This window comes from Dipteris shenzhenensis, chromosome 17 (assembly GCF_047967505.1).
Source record: "Dipteris shenzhenensis isolate YYH24624 ecotype China chromosome 17, Dip_SZ_1.0, whole genome shotgun sequence".
In the NCBI taxonomy this organism is placed as follows: domain Eukaryota; kingdom Viridiplantae; phylum Streptophyta; class Polypodiopsida; order Gleicheniales; family Dipteridaceae; genus Dipteris; species Dipteris shenzhenensis.
This window is the reverse complement of record NC_141612.1, coordinates 6927429-6947513: the sequence shown is the minus strand read 5'-3', so window position 1 is coordinate 6947513 and position 20085 is coordinate 6927429. Positions and strand designations below refer to the sequence as shown.

The window sequence follows — 20085 nt, the reverse complement described above, 5'->3', positions numbered from 1 at the left end:
CATTTCATTTCTTCACTTAAAATCTTACCAATAACTTTGACGAATGGTACACTGACCAATGCAATGTGATGGAGTCTCTTCACGTGTTTCATGTTATTATATGGTGACAATTGAAACGTTAGAGTGGGATGCTTTTGAAAACAGCCTTTTTGAGTGTCGGAGTTGTTTAGAGATTATAACTGTTTTGCAAGTGTTTCCTGAGTTATCATTTACTAATCTTCAAAGGAAGTGTATTGTTCCATTTACATCTAAACTACTCAGTCAGAGGCAATGGATGCCATTGTGCAGGTACAAGAAGTAGAATTGGTTAATTCTCGCTGTTTCAGGTACTGGTAAGGCACGGATTAAAAGCGTCCTCATACTGAGGAAGTAGGATTGTGAATGTTACAAAATAGAATGAAGTCAAGGGAAGCAAAAGTAGTCAGTCCACCATGGTACAAGAGCGCTATAGAAACATACAATGCCTCCACTGATGCTATGTGCTCAAACTTGTAATATTGCAGAAATATCAGCTTTACTAACAATTGCATTTTGCAATGGTTTGACAAATTGTTGAACTCTTTTGTTTCAGTGCTCCAAGTATCGTTGTTGTATCTTCTACTCGAAGTATGTATTTTTCATGGACCAAAATATGTTGCACAAAGTATCGTTGTTGTATCTTCTACTCAGTATATATTTTTCATGGACTAAAATATGTTGCAAATCTTTGGCTGACTAGGTATGAGATGTGATGTTAGATGACCTCAAGCATATTTCACATATGGGAATGGCACATAATAAAGTTTTGTTCAAAGGAACTTGAGCACCTCATGAAAAAGCACTTAGTAATAGAGGAAAAGCACATTGAGTGCAGTTCAAGGTCTATGATGGTTTTTCAATTTTGGGTTCTATAATACCCTTGAAGTATATGTGTTGGGCAAGATGACCTTAGTGATGAGTTCGAAAACTGAAACAAAATTGTGTTGGTGGCATCAATTTTCACATATGGAAATGGCACAAAACTATTGAGCTTGTGGGGCCTTGCACCTCATGAAATGCATTGTCATGGGAAAGACTCATATGATAAGTGGAAATCAAAGGCAATTGACATTCTCACATGATGCCTTAGCAAAATTACTAGTATTTAAGCAATAAATTCATTTTGTTTATGGCAATAACTGACAAAACGTTGCAACCTTAGGCAGAATCCAAGGAAAGTAAAGGAAAAGAAACAAATCACAGTTGCGAGCCACTTACAACCCACATAAAAATGAATTGACTGCCATCAGTCGTTTTCCTCAGTCAGCTGATTGCATTGTAGCAATCACATGACCCATGCAACTCAAAGGCTGCTAAAGATGAGCTACTACAAAAATAGAGGGCTTATACTGTAAGGATGATTGTTTATAAAAGTCTGCTGACTTCATAACTGACAAAATATTGCAAACTTTGGAGGCCTACTGAGACTTCCAAGCAGAATACACGGAAATGGAGACAATAAACAAATCATAATAGTGAGCCACTTACAACCCACATAAAAATGAATTATGACTGGTATCAGTCATTTTCCTGAGTCAGTCAATTGCAGTGTAGCATCACATGTGCACATTGACAAATTTCCAATAAGCTGGTTAAGCTGGTTGACTTGCCTACCTGCATATTTACACAATGTACTTATGAAATGCAATGTGTAGCAACGAATATGCTCACAAAGCAGTTCAATAAGCCTGCATGTTGCTGCAGATCAACATGTAAAATCCCTCCCACCATGAAGAATGTGGCTGTAGCTAGAAATACAAAGGAGGCTTCAAGAATACCCATCCGCTTGCTTTATACCAATACATGCAAATCTTGTTCCCGCCGCGGGAAGAAGGCATTCACTTTACAAATACAAATGAGGACAACTCATGTTTTCTTCGGAGTGTGCATTGCCTTGATATAGGAACTGTCCCATCAGATGCAACATTTGAAGAATCAAACCAAGAATTGGATGAGATCACATAGCGCTGTGCTCATTGAGGCGGGTTTAGTATATGTGGTTAAGACCATTTGGAGCTGCTGCAACTTTCCTGCTTGCCCCAATGCCTGCAAATTGGGTTTTGGGTTGCAACACACTCTCGCCAATCAAATGCTCTCTTTTATCATCTTTTTCTGTTGCAGTTCTTCTTGAGTAAGAATAAAGAGGAACCCCATTATGAGAAGTGTGTAAGACTGCATTCCTGACAAGCCGCCTTGGATCAAATCCATCCTTACACACGCCATTATCCAATGGCAACCCTGGACCTACAACTTTGCCTGGTTTAGCAGGAATACCTGTGAAGAACAGAACGTGATAAGCTCTAAAATACAGATGCCTGACATGTGAAGGACACCATAGTCAAGCGCTGACAACACCTTAGGTGGCAAACATCTTGTTTTAAACTCATACAGTAGACCTTAACCCTTAGGTAAGTAATGGTTCACCTGTAACAGGCCTCTGATTAGACCTGAAATTATTGGAGGCTGCAGCCCTATCGAGCTGCAACTTCTCAGTCTCTCTAACATACTTGACAGCTTCCTCTCGTACATCCAAAACATGTTCTTTTGCAGCAACACCATTAACTTGCTCTTGTGATTTGCCCATTTCACTTGAGTAATACAGACAGGGCCTGCAAAAGAGATATTGACTTTCCTGCTCTCTATCTCTCTCTCTCTCTCTCTCTCTCTCTCGCACTGCACACCCACACGCGCACACACACACAACAGTTTGATACAAAGAAGAACCACAAATGGTTTGCCACGCAAATCCACAGCAAGACAAAGCGAATATGAAAAGATAATTACAGTTAGCAACAGCTGTGAAGCACAATGATGAGGCAAAAGAGCACCCAATCATTTTTTATAGAACGGCAAGCAACACTTATTCAAGCTCACAAACCCAACTTTAATTAACTACTCGGTCCTCCAAATGCTATGTGGTGTATGATCCTGCTCCCACCTATGGGTCACAATGCAGCTGACATCTATTTACAAAGTTTTGATGAAGGTCAATAGCTTGATGGATGTTAGCCCATAGGGAGGAAATGAACAAAGGATCCATTCCATAGAAGGGAGTCAAACCCTACATTGTGAACACCCATTCTATCACTAACCCCGTGCCACATTGTGAGCACCCATATTATCAATGCATCTCTCAAAGAATGCAAAATTATATGTGCCAAAGTGAAAGAACGCAACGGCCACAAACTTTGTCTCTTGCCAAAGGACGTATTTCTTACATTACAAAGAGCTAGGCTTTTACCTTTTGTAATCAGTAACAATTCTTCTAACTCTCAATTTAGTAATTTAATCATATTATTTCTCAAAAGGGGCTATAATACAAGAAAAGTAATGAAGAAACCACATTCTGCTCTACGCAGTTACTATGCGCGCACGCGCACAAAGCAAAGTGTTTAGTTAATGTGAGGTACACATATGCTATTCAATATAGCATACTCCAGTTGTTTCCATTTATCACCGATATCAACTTCTAAACCTAAAGAAGATTTAGTAATGCTAAGATCTAAGAAAGTACAATAGCTGCACAATGAATATACCTAGATGAATCCATGGACATTCCCAAACTCATCCTCTAAAAACACAACAAAGTGCAGTTTCAATCTCATGATAGTCACTCATAAGGTTGAAAACCATAAACTCCATCACGCATACCAGGGACTAGCTACTACGACATCCCCACTGACGTCATCAATGCCCAACAGTGGGTATATACCATAGTATAAAAATATGCTCTCACACATACAAATCCACACACCCACATACTTGAGCATCCATTTATACAAAGTCTCCATACTGAGTTTATGTCGGCACTCCGGAGATGAAAGGCAGACTCAGTCATGACGAAGGCTAGCACTAAAGGAGAAGGCTAATCAAAAAGTAGTCCAAAATCTCTTCATTCAAGCTACAACTACTTGAGCAGTCTTGAATATTTCAATTTAGTCTCTCCCAAACGAGCATCTAAATTTTAGCTGGACAATGAAGTCCACAAATTTTCCAAGATAAAATTCCTTCACCAAAAGAAGTTAGATCTTTGTATACACTGATGGGTTTTTTTGTGTACGATGATGGGCTGATGGGCTTTTTTGTGCGGCTAATATCTTTTTGTAAAATAAGAAAATGCCATATAGGCCACGTATAGGAGCACTTATGCATAGGAAAATTTGTAGCTAGCGAATAAGGTAGGATATGATAGCTAGTGAATAGCACAACAATGACCTCTTTTATTTTTAAGAAAATATTTTGTATTGACTATATATTTCATAAATAAAAGTTTGCTTGTCTAAGAGCCCTGATTGAAGGAAATGATGACACGAACTTTGCGGCCAATTTGATGATTGGATGACCCATGGAGCTTGGAACCTCCACATCAATGGGTTCAATATGTGTAAAATCTCTAGAGGAGCACTAGTAGTGAAGGGGCAGTGAATTGGCAAAAAAGTTGTGGTCACTAAGGAGCTAAAGGAGAACCCGTGCTTTTCTTATAAAGACTATAGCTAAGGGGTACTATGCATGCCCCACAACAAAAAGAGAGGACCATGTAGAGAGGTGAAAAAAGGAAATTAAAGGGATGGCTCCCATTGGTGGATGTAAATAGCCAATCGATGGTCAAAGTTCTACATGGAAAGGAGGGGACTTGAGCTAGGTAGAGTGAAATGAAACTACCAGTTAGCGCATCGATAAGAAGAGTGGCCGGGGATTGGTTTTAAATCATTTTCTTGCTCGTCTCAGGTTGTAGAAGGCACTTGATCGTGTTTTCATGAGCTTCGAGCTCATCTCAATTGTAGAAGGAAGCTGCGAGGTATTTGTAAAGTCTCTTGCTCGCCATCATGTTGTGAAGAGAGTTTTTGGGACATTGTTATTGTCATCTTGAATGTTCTGCCTTTCGTAGCACAGGCAATAGCAGGGATGCGCCATTAGGGGTTCTTACAGACCGGGTGAGACATGGGTGATAATAAGCAGCTTTTACATGTCAGGAGATCGTGGAAGCGCCGACAGGAAGGAGAGCTGCCAACTTTGATTTGTGTAGCTTCTGCTCGTGACAGTTTGCACCAGGTGTGCTTTTGAGTTTCGGATCGGGAGCTTGATGCTGCGCTACCAGACCGTGGGACACCGTGGATGTTGATAGAAGCTTCAAGAAGTAAGTGAGTTCCTTTCCGTGAGTGGCGGGTGCCTGACCTCAGTGTTTTTTGATTCGTCTCAAGTTTCATAGGAAGCTTGGAAGCTCCAGTGGATTCGAGGGCAGCTGCTTTTAATCCAATGGCTCGTCTATCATACAGTGTGATTAGTAGGCTCTGAACGGATTGTCCAACCTGCCGAGATTGCAATTTCCATCGGCCGGCCATACAATGTGCAACTTATCCAGATTGAGGTGAAAGCGAAAGCCAAGGCCACCTACTGAGGCTGCTTCGGCCACTCTCAGGAAGCATTGGAGTAGTGATCTAGTTGCCAAGTTCTGGGTCATTTCGTGAGCATTGTGGGAGGAAGAGTAGAAGGATATTCGTGGGGGGTCCCTGATTGCCTCAAGTCGAGCTGTGGGCGTGCGTAGAAAAGGCAATCGATTCTTCTACGCCAACCTTTTGCTCATTTCTACAGGGTCGCATATGATGACGTGATTTTAGATGCAACGTTGTTCAATTTGAGAGGTTGTGGGCGACCGGCGATCAATAGAGGAAGCGTTGCACCATTATTTTGTGAAGGTGGCTGATCTTCATTTGCAACTCTTGCTCGTTTCAACGATTCTTGATTGTTCCAGAGAGCTCGTGGATGTTCGCAGTAGCCTATTGTTTGTTGCAGATTGATAGTGGGAGCCAATCCTGGAATTTGCAGGTGATATAAGGGGCTGCTCATCTTAGTTCACAGCTTCTCCTTGCTCCAATGATATTAGGGGAGGCTGATTTGGTTCATGGTAGAACCACTAGTTTGTGAGTGATGACTTGAATTGCAAGCAGTTTGCTCACTTTGTGGGAGGTTATTGCTAGTCACGTGGGTGTTTTGGGCTCTGTATGTGTTAGAAATCAAACAACAGAGGGTACGCACAGCGGAAGACTGATAGAATAGCCCAGGAGCTCACACAGTGTGTGTGGGTGTGGAATCACAAACTTCTTTACTTAATGTGCATCGAATAGATGTGCACACTCATCAATAGACAATGAGCCAGCCAGATATAGAAGCTACCAAAACAATATATTTCCGTCCAAAACTATGGACACAACAAAAGAGAGAGAGATCCAAAGTCCCACCAGAGTGTGGTCCTTTGATCTTACCACAAGGTACTTCTACTATCTGCCGGATATCTCTAGACTTGAGCCCCTGTGCTCCACCTCGAGCATAGTAGGCTCTCTATCCAGAATGATCCTCTCCACCTTGCTGCCTATAGATCAGCCTAGGTGGGCAACCCTTCTAGCTTAGTCTACAGCTTCTGGGAGATACATATATTTAGGCCATTACCCATGAGGACGAGCCTACCATTGGTGATGCTGATTTTGATGAGCATAGTAGCACAAGTAGTAATGGGCTAAATGTAGCTGTAGATCTCAACATTGGTTTGGATTTTAAAGTAGATAGTTTGGCAAGGGTTGATCTCATTGAGAATGAGATCGAATCGTAGCCCATCATTGATATTGGCAAAACTATTTTATAGATTGTCTCATTCTCCTCACCTCACAACATAGTGCAGTTTCAATCTCACGATAGTCACTCATAAGATTGAAAACCATAAACTCCATCACGCATAGCAAGAACTAGCTACTATGACATCCCCACTGACATCATCAAATGTTTGCTCTACCACAACTCATAAGATAAAAGATAAGGCCCATGTTCATGAATAAGAATATAAGGAAATTCATTACTACTACTTTCTTAAAAGATTGAAATCACAAGGCAAGCACATTTGTTTTTTCTTTTTAGAAAAAGATTTGCGTAGTTATTTAGAGACAAATCCTCCCAATATCTACCTACACCACAAGACACTCTATTACCATCCCATTATATATAATTTCATGACGGGGACTAGACTACATTTGTTTTTTCTTTTTAGAAAAAGATTTGCGTAGTTATTTAGAGACAAATCCTCCCAATATCTACCTACACCACAAGACACTCTATTACCATCCCATTATATATAATTTCATGACGGGGACTAGAGTGCTTCAAGAATTCATGAACTTCTTGACGATTACGCCCCTTCTTGAGCTAGTCAACTGACAAGACAAAATAAGGCTTGCTATCTAAAAGTACTATGAGCTATTATTAAATATTACTTTGGATGATCTTTGTTAGAAATCCTATTCCCCTTGTTTTCAAGACCAAGCTCATTATTTTGGTGTTGTCATTGCATGTTACCACAATTGCCAAAATGTTGATAGTGCAAGCTACAAGTCAATCAAAGTCCACCCTTTCATAAGTTCCATGTCTGTCAACGTTGTATCCTTTTCCAATGGTTCTCTCCTATTAATGATGCCCATGCCAACTACCACTTGCACCTAATCAAAAAATAAAATCCCATACTCTGGGTCTAGAATATCGGACTGTTCCATCCCAATCTATCGCTATCAAGTAAGTGATCCCAACAAAAAAGGACCAATTTACCACAGGGTGCCACTATGTACTACAAGATCGTGACAACTTTGGTTTTAAAAGTCCAAGCATGGGCTTAATAATGTGTAATTAAACGCGGCATGGTGCCTAGCACATAAGCGTAATTAATCCCTAGGCCCAAAGGCATTCCAAGGAATTAAAAGAGTGATTGTTGAAAAATGATGATGTGGCATTTTTAATGGGGCCCCCTAGAGGACCATGTACCTTCAGTGGCCCCCCTATGTGCCTTGTCACGGGGGCGTGAAATTCTAAGTACTTTAATGTACTACAAGATCGTGAAAACTTTGGTTTTAAAAGTCCAAGCATGGGCTTAATAATGTGTAATTAAACGCGGCATGGTGCCTAGCACATAAGCGTAATTAATCCCTAGGCCCAAAGGCATTCCAAGGAATTAAAAGAGTGATTGTTGGAAAATGATGATGTGGCATTTTTAATAGGGCCCCCTAGAGGACCATGTACCTTCAGTGGCTCCCCTAGAGTTCCAGGTGACTCTAGTGCCTGCCATTCCTGAACCTTCCTGGGCCTTCTAAACTTCACATGTGTGGTTTTCTGTCTCATCTTCTCCCTTTGTTAAGATTTTGGACTGGTTTTTCAGCCTCCTTCAGCTGAATTCCGTTTTTCTTCATGACTCCTCACTCGTTTGGATTCCTCGACATCCGTTTGGCCCGATGGCTTCCCCTCTATCTCCCCTTCCTAGTGATATGCTTTTCCCTCCATGCGTTTGGTAGAACGCGCAGAGCTGAGCACTTCTTTTGCTGGTCGAATTTGCAAAAGTAGCTTTTTCTGGACCTTTTTGCTTCTACCGCCTCCTGGGCCTCTCCTCTTGCAAAGCTACAGCTTTCTGTTGAATTTCGAATGGTCCCACGTGCTGGTTGACTGGTTTTCCTCAGTTTTGGAGGACTTTCCGGCGATGAAACTTCTCCAAAACCTTCTCAATGCATTCCTCTCTGAAGCACACTTCTTTTGAGCCCAAGAACTCCCATTTCTTCGGGACAGAAGTGCTTTTCGCATTTTTCAATGGAATTCTTGCTGGTTGGCTCTTGTAAATGCTCTTTCTTCATGCCTTTGCACTCCTCTTTGGCTGAGAATACAATTGGGCATTGGCTACTATGTCCTCTTGGCGATTGAGGACTTGGTTCGAGTTTTCAGGGCTTGGTGAGTTGTGATATTGCTGCTGCAATTTCTTTTTGCCATAAGCTATTTCTTGGCTCACAGGTGCCCAGGCAGTGCTACATGAGTCATTCTTTGGTTGGGTACTTTGCTGATTTTATTTTGGAGCTTTGAAAAGCTTTGTGAATGCCATCTGGAAACCACTCAAAGAGAGTGCAGCTGGGGTGCAGTGTGATTGCATCTATACATGAGTCATTCTTTGGTTGGGTACTTTGCTGATTTTATTTTGGAGCTTTGAAAAGCTTTGTGAATGCCATCTGGAAACCACTCAAAGAGAGTGCAGCTGGGGTGCAGTATGATTGCATCTGAACAGCGAATGGAATTGCACTTGGAAAAGAGAATGCCTTTGGGTTGAGCCTATGGGTTAAGCTATTGGTTGGCCGCGTGTGCCGCCTCTTTCTTGGCTCACAGGTGCCCAAGCAGTGCTACATGAGTCATTCTTTGGTCGGGTACTTTGCTGATTTTATTTTGGAGCTTTAAAAAGCTTTGTGAATGCCATCTGGAAACCACTCAAAGAGAGTGCAGCTGGGGTGCAGTGTGATTGCATCTAGACAGCCAATGGAATTGCACTCGGAAAAGAGAATGCCTTTGGGTTGAGCCTATGGGTTAAGTGTACTTATGTGATGGCGTTCTATGCTTGAAAGCTTACGAAGGCTTAGTGAATTGGGGCTGCGTGCTCAGTTGCAAGGAAGGTCTCCCAAATGTAACTTCTAATCATTTCACTGTGAAATATAAAGAAATACCAAAAGGGGCGCCACGGTGTTTGGGGCCAATCGGGTGCACTTGTCTATGTTTGTTGAGCAGGGGCATTCTAGCCTCCATCCCTTTTTCAGTGGTTTTGTTTGTGAACAAATGGGTAAATGTCAAATGGTGATCATGCCATTGGTTAATGGTTGTGATATATGCCTTGTGAGCTGTAAATAAGTGCTTTAGTGATTAAAGGTTTAGTTCCACTGCAATCTGAGTGATTAGAGGCCGGTTTCATTGGTTCAACTGCCGGGATACCACATGGAAACATTACCTTCTTGGAGCTGATTTTTATGTGCAAACAGATCATTTCAGATTGTACATGTGCCGGGTAACAAAAATGTCGTGGCTGATGCACTTTTCAGGAAACCACAGCCTGAAGCAGTCTCCAAGAAACCCAGTGTTTCAGCAGTGAGCATTGCTTACAACAATGTGTTAGATGTGATGAAAGATCAATATGTTAATGATGCTGATTTTTCAACTTTTTATGATCAGCTTTCTGATGGTCATCAGCTTTCTGATGGACTAACTTCCTCTCAATGTTTCATTTTCAGATTGTACATGTGCCGGGTAACAAAAATGTCGTGGCTGATGCACTTACCAGGAAACCACATCCTGAAGCAGTCTCCAAGAAACCCAGTGTTTCAGCAGTGAGCATTGCTTACAACAATGTGTTAGATGTGATGAAAGATCAATATGTTAATGATGCTGATTTTTCAACTATTTATGATCAGCTTTCTAATGGTCAAAGGCATGATCACTATATGTTGAAAGAGGGTTTCATTTTGATGCATGGATGACTCTGTGTCACTGATTAGATGCGACAGAAAGTCATAATGGAAAGTCATGCTCCTCCATATGCAAGACATAGGGGAATTACAGCAACAATTACAACAGAGGAGCAATACTTTTATTGGCCATCTTTGAGGAAAGATGTGGAAGAATATGTGAGAACATGCATGGTTTGTCGGAAAGTAAAGTTTGACAGGCAGAAGGCACCTGGGTTGTTACACCCTTTGCCAATTCCGGATAGACCATGGCAAAGCATAGCTATGGATTTTGTGTTCCATCTTCCACGTACTCGTGCTGGACATGATGGATTGTGGACAATAATTTGCAGGTTTAGCAAACAAGCCCACTTTGTGCTAGTAAGAAAGAAAATTACAGCAGATCAAATGGCCAAATTGTTTCTGTAGCATGTCTTCAAGTATCATGGGATGCTTGAATCCATAATCAGTGATAGAGATCCGAGGATGACCAGCCTCTTTTGGAGAGGGCTGTTTGAAAATATGGGCACTACTCTGAATTTTTCGTCATCTTTTCACCCTCAGTCTGATGGACAATTGAAGCAGGAAAACTCTACCATCTTGGATATGTTTAAATGCAATGTCTCAGACCACAAAAGCAAATGGGAGCATTATTTGCCTTTACTAGAATATGCTTACAATAATACATTGCACACATCCACAGGTAAAGCACCTTTTGAAATAGTGGAAGGTGCCAGGAAGATACCTCCCATTTTGCATACAAAAGAGAAAATCTTCGAAGCTGATCGTTTTGTGGAAAGCCTTGAAGAGGCTTACAAGAAGATTAAATATGCCTTGCAAGGAAGTCAGGACAAGCAGAAAAGAGCAGCAGATAAGCACCGCACGGAATTGGTATTCACAGAGGGTGATTGGGTTTTGCTGCGTTTTCAGAAAGCAAGGCTGAAAAATAAGAAAGGCAAGGAAAGGTTGTACACAAAGCTGAACATACGTTACTATGGTCCTTTCCAGGTTTCTGAAAAGATAAATGAGGTAGCTTACAGGCTGAAGTTGCCTCCGCATTGGAAGATACATAATGCCTTTCATGTGAGCTTATTAAAGCAATATCATGGAGATATTCCCGAGGATTTACCTGAAGAGGTGCAGCTTGAAGTGGAAGAACAGGATGAACTTCTAGTCCCAGAGCAAATTTTGGCACACAGAGATAGAAAGCTCAAGGGTAAAGTTATCCGTCGCTACTTGGTAAAATTTCAAAATTACCCATCACTTGGTGCAAAATGGATGGAGGAAGGTGAACTGGCAAATTCACTTGGGATATTGCAGCTTTACCTTGATGCTTTCCAGTTAGAGCCGACTACGGTCCGAGCTCCTACAGTAGTTCAACAGAGCGAGCATCTGGAGCATTACCTGGTGTTTGAGAGGGGGGGAGCACCTCCACTCCCTCAATACAAACGGGCTCACCGTGATTTCATGAGGTCGCTTGATGACACTGTATGTTTCATCCGAGATACTGAGCTGACAGTATTTCTACTGTGAGACTTCATGATATTCATGCATCTTGACTATTGATCGTCGACGATCACATAGATTTTGAGCACTGTATAAGGATGGATGCATGCCTCTCCTAGCCATATTTTCGTTGTCTCTGTATACTATAGCTGCGGCTTTCTTGTATACTCTTTTATGCTATATTTCATGCTCACTCCTCTGTTTTGGGACCACAAACTGTGGTTTGTTGTTTCAAGAGAGGGGTATGTCACGGGGGCGTGAAATTCTAAGTACTTTAATGTACTACAAGACCGTGACAACTTTGGTTTTAAAAGTCCAAGCATGGGCTTAATAATGTGTAATTAAGCGCGGCATGGTGCCTAGCACATAAGCGTAATTAATCCCTAGGTCCAAAGGCATTCCAAGGAATTAAAAGAGTGGTTGTTCGAAAATGATGAAGTGTCATTTTTTATGAGCCCCCCTAGAGCGCCATGTACCTTCAGTAGCCCCCCTAGAGTTCCAAGTGGCTCTGGTGCCTTCTACATGCTCCTTTGCCATTCCTGGACCTTCCTGGTCCTTCTAAACTTCACATGTGTGATTTTCTCTCTGGTTTTTCAGCCTCCTTCAGCTGAATTCCGTTTTTCTTCATAACTCCTCACCCGTTTGGATTCCTCAACTTCCGTTTGGATTCCTCGACTGCTTCCCCTCTGCCTCCCCTTCGTAGTGATATGCTTTTTCCTCCGTGCATTTGGTAGAATGGGTAGAGCTAAGCACTTCTTTTGCTGGTCAAATTTGCAAAAGTGGCTTTTTCTGGACCTTCTTGCTTCTACCACCTCCTGGGCCTCTCCTCTTGCAAAGCTACAGCTTTCTGTTGAATTTCGAGTGGTCCCACGCGCTGGTTGACTGGTTTTTCTCAGTTTTGGAGGACTTTCCGGCGATGAAACTTCTCCAAAACCTTCTCAATGCATTCCTCTCTGAAGCACGCTTCTTTTGAGCCCAAGAACTCCCATTTATTCGCGACGGAAGTGCTTCTTTTCACATTTTTCAGTGGAATTCTTGTTGGTTGGCTCTTGTAAATGCTCTTTCTTCAGGCCTTTGCACTCCTCTTTGGCTGAGAATGCAATTGGGCATTGGCTACTATGTCCCCTTGGTGATTGAGGACTTGGTCCGAGTTTGCAGGGCTTGGTGAGTTGTGATTTTGCTGCTGCAATTTCTTTTTGCCATAAGCTATTGGTTGCCATAAGCTATTTCTTGGCTCACAGGTGCCCAGCACATGAGTCATTCTTTGGTTGGGTACTTTGCTGATTTTATTTTGGAGCTTTGAAAAGCTTTGTGAATGCCATTTGGAAACCACTCAGAGAGAGTGCAGCTGGGGTGCAGTGTGATTGCATCTGGACACAAATGGCATTGCATTCAGAAAAGAGAATGCCTTTGGGTTGAGCCTATGGGTTAAGTGCACTTATGTGATGGTGTTCTATGCTTGAAAGCCTTGCGAAGGCTTAGTGAATTGGGGCTGCGTGCTCAGTTGCAGGGAAGGTCTCCCAGATGTAACTTCTAATCATTTCACTGTGAAATATAAAGAAATACCGAAAGGGGCGCCACGGTGTTTGGGGCCAATCGGGTGCACTTGTCTATGTTTGTTGAGCAAGGGCATTCTAGCATCCATCCCTTTTTCAGTGGTTTTATTTGTGAACAAATGGGTAAATGCCAAATGGTGATCATGCAATGGTTAATGGTTGTGATATATGCTTTGTGAGCTGTAAATAAGTGCTGAAGTGATTAAAGGTTTAGTTCCACTGCCCTCTGAGTGATTAGAGGCCGGTTTCATGCCTCCTAACCACTCCACTCATTTGATGTAATATTTTAGCCTCCAACAGCAACTCACATCTTGGATTTCCTCTCATTGAAAATGAGAGAAAAAGGGATGTCATTTGGGGAATCGGAATTACATGTGATGCCAAGCCAACAACCCATGCCCTCTACCTTGCACTAGGAAATGTCCAACAGCACCAACCCACAATGGTGCGCACCACTTAACTTATTTGGTGTAAGATCTTAGCCTACAAAAGCTACTAGTATCATTAGCATACCCAAACGCCCACAAAAGCTTGTTGTCATTATTTCACTCACATGTGAGATGCCACTCCATCCCACAAGTAGCGAGACTAAATTGTCCTCCAACAATGCAGGGGGAATGACTCTATAGCACCAACCTACAATAGCCACTCACAATGAGATGTGTCAATTAATGTTGAAGCCCCCAAGAGCACCCTACATCATTAATAAGCTGAAAATCTCATAAAAGGTCATACCTCTTACACCTTTCACTTCACTTACCAAACAAATTTACCACAAAGACTCGTGAGCAAAAGGTGTTGAAAGCTCCAAATATAGATTCACTACACCCAAGACTTGCTCCCTCTCCCAAAAGAAGATGTAAACCTAAGGTCAAAAGGGCCTCCATCAAAGATTAATGGACTTCATTAGAATCTTATAGGCTTCTAGTCCAACATCCTCACAATTTAGAGTTCAAAGTTCTCCCATCTCCTAGAAGATCCTCTTCTTCATGTTAATCCTTTAGATTTAGATAAAAAACACGTTACACACACTCACACACCCACCCCCCCAATATCTTACTATATATATATAAATATTATGCTATACTCAACAAAGAGATATTTCTTGGGCAACTTGTTATTCTCTTATAGCACTCAGGTAAAGTAGACATCATGTATATGTATCGTTATATTTAGCAAAAGAATCTCTCTTAACAAAAGGACATCTCATGTATGCATTCAAAATCATTCTCTCTCATGTATGCCTTCGAAATCTCTCTCTCTCTCTCTCACACACACACACACATTGCTTCCTCAAAAATGCTTTGATGCCATAAATGACACAATTAAATACGCCACATATCAGTGGCAGCAATGTACATAAGGAGAAATTCATAAGAGAAAATGCCACTCCTAGATAGAGAACAGCACCTGGGAAGTGATGCATGCTGCCTTTCCAAAGGTATCATGGCACCATTCTCGAGATGAGAGAACTGTTTTTTGAACTGATCTACAGCGCTGCCATCCACCACCCCCCCCCCCAAAAAAAAAACAAAGCAATCAAAAAAAGAAATGTCAGCTACCTTAACATGTCCATGAAAAATCCACTTCACGTGTTGAAATTGAAAGCTAGAAGTTGTGTCACACACCTAGGATACAAAAAATTTGACCTGTCTGTTCCATTCAGGTACTCTTTCAACATCTCTGGATGATACTCAAGTATCTGCCAATGAAAAGGCGTGCTCTATTATAGCAAATCCAGGGAAAGAAAGCTTCCAACTTAGCCAACCCTTACATTTACCTTACCTCTTTGTAGATAAGGTCCCTGACGTCTTCTTTGGTCACCCTTCGCCTCTCAAATTCGAACTCCAACTTACTTATAGGCTGGGCATATGGTTCTCGCTCAACCTTGGCTAAACCCTTAAAATAAGGATCCGCCAGAGCCTACCAGCATGAAAACAGAACGAACCTGTTGGTGATTAACCATTTCTGGCTACTGCATGCCACTAGAACTGCCCACTGCCTCATTAAAAAGTGGAAAACAGGCAAAATGCTTTACTAGAAAAGCCAAACTGTCCAAACTTGTGTGAAGGGGAATCCCATACCTCCTCAGCAGTTGGCCGATCTTTTGGGTCAAAAGCAAGGAGCCTTTCAAGAAGTCGAAGTGCCAAAGGGTCGGCATTTAGAAACTTTTGAGGGAAGTGTACACGTGGCTTTTTCTGCATTCCACTCAAAAACCTCCGCGCCTTCTCATTCCGGACCTGAAAAAATTTACTCAAAAAATTTAGACAAGGATCGGTCCTTTTCTGAAAATATTTGCAAATATGTCTGTCAGAGGATTGAACAGATTTCTTAACAGACCTTACATTGAGCATCTCAGTCAAATTCTTTTGTTTCACGACAAAAGTCATCAACCCATTAAGAATCATAGTGAATTTCATGAAGAGAGGGAAACAGACCCTTGCAATAACATCTGGAGGTGGTGTGCCGAGAAAGTCTGTGATCAAGTCCAGCTGATGAACTACATTTTTGCCTGGAAAAAGAGGCTTCCCAGTTAAGATCTCTGCAAATATGCATCCAATGCTCCAGATATCAATTGCTGGGGTGTACTGCAACAGAAGCAAGCACATCAGCGAGGCAAAAACCTCATAATCATTCTCTTGTAGCCTCTGAAAATTAACAATTAAAATGGATCCTCTACATCTGTCTGCTCGGATTAAGAATATTGACAAGCATTCCTGAGGGGGAAAAAAAGTAGGACAAGATAGCACAAATGTGAATAGCAGTTTAAAGAGAAAAAACTGGCAAGCTCACTCAACAGACAAACTGGATGGCCCTAGTTGTCTTCATGTCTTCTAAACTGGCAAGCTCACTCGACAGACAAACTGGATGGCCCTAGTTGTCTTCATGTCTTCTAAACTTTCATTCAATCAAAAAAGCACATCATAAACTTTCATCCCAACCACCAGCTGGAACCCAACTTCCAAGAAAGACATGTTCTATCACAACAGACCAAACAATGCCTGGCAACTTCAAATATTTTGTATTGAACCCACATTCGCCGATATCTTGGCGGTTGCCGAAGGGGAATGGCTAAGCAAACGGGGTGGTATCCAACATCAATGCTCCAAACCATCATGATTAGCTTAACCACAACCCAAACAAGAAACAATAATCATGCAATTGGTCTACACGAATTGTCAATCTAAAACAATGATCGCCTAAGTCATATGTTGCCACTTCCGTTGTCAAGGACCCTCGTCTTTCAAGTTATTATATAGACAAAAGTAAGTTATTACATCACCTTACATTTCTTGCACTACATTTTTAAGAGCGAAATTGAACCGGTCAAGAATGCTTGCATGCATCTAAAATCTAAAAAATATTACAAACCCTCATGACAAAATCGTCATCCAGGTCCAACATAAACTTATCACAAAAGGCCTGGTCAATTGACCTTCCTTAGTTGCAAGATATTGATGTCATAAGATTGACGTTAACAAGTTTTGACATCAAACTACAACCACAACTAAACACCAAGAACACCTAGAGGACGCTAAGTTTAAGTAAATGCAGAGACCAAATCATGAAAAAGTAACAACAAACAAATTTGTCTGAGTCAAAATTAAGTCTGTACTTTATGAGAGTATTCCACCACTCTTTAACATGACTGCCACAACAATATTGATTCAAAAATCAAGCGGACCAAAGCATATGCATAAAACCTCACACAATGCCTTTCTTGTGGAATATAGTCAAGTGAAACCAATTGTAATGAAATCAAGCGCCAAATCTTGACACAATCACATGACACGTAAAATAGGTCTCACCTTAGAAAAGAAAGAGCCACAAAGCTCTGGGGCACGATACCATCTAGTGGCGACATAGTCCTGCAATACACAATACATTGCCACAATCTTCATAAACGATATACGTGGTGGCAACATTGCTAGATAAGTAGATGACTTAGCTCTCAAGAGCACATACATGCGTTCAATAACTCCCCAAAAAAACTATGCAAAGAATACAAGATTTTGGCATGAGTCCATAGAGCCTGCTTTACCGTCCAAAATATTGCCGTAGGAGTATCATGAAAAGCTACTCGAGCCAAACCAAAGTCACATATTTTGAGCTTGCAGTCAGCATTTGCCAACACATTTTTGGGCTTCAAATCTCGATGGAACACATTAGCTGCACAACCATAACAAGTTACGACTTTAAAGAGATTCGTTTCAAAACTTCCCAAGTCTAACTTCAACAACAAAGATGCCAGAACAAAAATGTGCACACCGTTACTATAAACCGAATTACAAAGAAAGCAGAGAAGCACTTCCAAATAAGTACACGTGAACTACGTAGTAGGGAAGGTGCGTATGCACACGTGCGCACAGACCATACCCTCTACGATGACTGTTGTCATCTCCTCTATAGACTCTACAGGGGCAATTCAATGTAATGCACGGCCAGAGAACGCTGATATATTTACAGCAGTACAAGTTATCAACTCCGGGAGTAGAAACAACAATCAGAGAGCTAAAATAGAAGCTAATGCCTATTGGACATTGCAATTCACAACTAGACAGAGTCTTCGTAAATGCACACTCTGGGCGGAGATTTTCCAGGTATCAGAACCAGAAAACATGCTTAAAACTGGCAACAATATCTACCATGTTGTACAATGCTGGACTGATTGGCTCAGGAAATGAAGACTGCACCTAAATCAGACGCACATAATGGCAGTGATTGCACTTCAGTCCATTAAACGCCGTGGAGTAATGCCCGCTAGTGTTTTGGGCCCGTGCTGTGAAAGTGTAACTGCCGAAGCAACAGCGCTACAAGCAACCCAAATTATTTCGAGGCAACTGGCAACGCATATCAACCGACCTGTGTGAATGTATTTCAAGGCTCGAAGTAGTTGATAGAGGAAAAACTGGTAATGTTCAGGAGTTAGGTCATCGTTCGCCTTTATAACCTGATGCAGATCTGACTCCATGAGCTCAAACACGACATAAATGTCCTTGAAATCCCGACGTGAGGGTGGAAGCATGATATGCTTTATCTCCACTATGTCAGGATGCCGTAGAAGCCTCAAAAGTTTAATTTCCCGAAGAATGCGTGTCGCGTCAGAGACATGCTCGAAAATGTCGTTTATTTTCTTAATTGCCACCCTCTCACCCGTGCGAGTATCTACAGCAGAACAGACGACGCCATAGCTACCCTTGCCTATGATCTCCTGAATTTCATACCGGCTTGCATCGCCGTATTCAGTGAAAAAATCCGTCTCTATGTTGTTCTGCAATCAGAAGGGCACAAAAAGTCAGGCAATTTGTCGTCGGCCGGATCGAGTAAATTACGAAGTTCCTGTTCCAGGGCTCTTGTTCCTGCAAACAGTCTAGTACCACCGTTCGATAAAACCAGCAGGGTGAGTGGATAAGCGCCCGGGGGCAGGGAGCACAAAAAAGGGGGAATTTTCGGAGGACAAGCAATGCTCTGACCTTGCGACGCTGATCAGCAGGCTGCATCCTGGCAGGCTCGAAGTCTGGAGGGAAGCCGTTGCAGAAACATGCGAATGGCCGAGGGGGGCCAAGGAAGCAAGCAAAGAGAGAGGGAAAGAGGGGGGAGGAGGGGAAGGAAACCTAGAAATGAGGTGAAGAGGAGAGGAGGAGGGGAGTGAATAAGGGGTGGGAAGGGGAAGGCGGCAGGGAGGGAGGTGAAGGAGGAGGAGGGAAAAGAGAGACAGATCTAGCAGAGAAGAAGAAGGAGGAGGTGAGGAGCCGTTGGGAAATGGGAACCAGGCTGGAAGAAAACACAGGAAGAAGAAGAAGAAGAAGTAGTAGTAAAAGAAGCAACAGCAGCAGCAGCAGAAAGAAAGACACTTAGCCAAAAGAAAGTAAAGCTGCTTCTTCTCTCCTATGTCGGTGTGAAGAAGCCCCCCTCCCCCCCCCGGCCCCCAAAAAAAAAAAAACACTCTAGTTTAGCTGTGGTTTGGTTTATTGCTTTAGTTAACTCTCTGTTGTACTTTGTTATAAGCCCCAGCTGTCCCCGCTTCTTTCGCCCCCTTTCCCATGCCGCCTTTTTTCCTCCCTTGTCTCTCTCTCTACCCAATCACACTTTTTGCCCACCCACTCCACCTAACCCCAAGCTTCCTTTGGATTCATCACCTTCCAGCCGCCGTTAGGTGTACACTACTCGTCAAACCTATCCTTTTGACTTGGGCCCCTTCACTCGCCTTGTGGCTACCAATGACCACCACTCCATACCTTGTCACTAATGTCCGTTCAGTGAGTTCATCTCTAGTGCTGCCCAAGGGAGTTCTCCAATCCCAAAAGCCAATCCTTCCAACTTCATCTAAAGGTCCATCAAAGTTTACCTATGCCTCCTCCTACTTCAACAAGGCCAAGCAAAGACTACATGTCACCTTTTCTGGTGCTCGAATCAAGACTAGTAGTGTCTAAAGCTTTTTTATTGGCTAAATCCTGTAGTCTTTGAAGGGCTTGTTTCCACACTGATCCGGTGTGATGGCAGTCAAAGGAAGGTGTGGCAAAATGGGTATTAGCCTTCCAATTTCCACAAAGCTGAGTTTGTAGGAGCACCATTTGTAGGAGCGAAGTCTGCAGACTAGGGAAGCAAAGTAACAGGAGGCTCCAGGACCTCCCATTGGCTACAAACAGAACGAGCACCCGGATGGCAAAATGGATGTAGCCAAATTTGTTAGACTCTTTTGCGCATTCTCCAACGATCAC

The 20085-nt window shown here is 42.3% G+C and overlaps 1 protein-coding gene across 1 annotated transcript; it reads right to left on the bottom strand.

Moving 5' to 3' along the window:
• Positions 1–1257: 1257 nt before the first annotated feature.
• Positions 1258–19210, bottom strand: LOC147891604 (mitogen-activated protein kinase 15-like). Its single transcript, XM_087388048.1, has 11 exons — positions 18838–19210; positions 18227–18635; positions 17406–17533; positions 17173–17232; positions 15802–15951; positions 15448–15603; positions 15149–15286; positions 14992–15065; positions 14774–14860; positions 2443–2627; positions 1258–2292 (listed from the first exon to the last, which is right to left on the bottom strand). Exons 1-11 carry the CDS (start codon positions 18862–18864, stop codon positions 2006–2008), a joined length of 1701 nt encoding a protein of 566 aa, XP_087244174.1. The 5' UTR covers positions 18865–19210; the 3' UTR covers positions 1258–2005.
• Positions 19211–20085: the final 875 nt, after the last annotated feature.

What these genes read in the sequence shown, in the direction of transcription:
- LOC147891604 (XM_087388048.1), bottom strand. Translation starts at nt 18,864, where the DNA reads ATGCAGCCTGCTGATCAGCGTCGCAAG. An exon ending in CTGCTGATCAGCGTCGCAAG is followed by an intron (nt 18,636 to 18,837) that starts GTCAGAGCATTG and finishes TTCTGATTGCAG; the next exon opens with AACAACATAGAGACGGATTT. An exon ending in ATCGGCCAACTGCTGAGGAG is followed by an intron (nt 15,287 to 15,447) that starts GTATGGGATTCC and finishes TCATGCTGGTAG; the next exon opens with GCTCTGGCGGATCCTTATTT.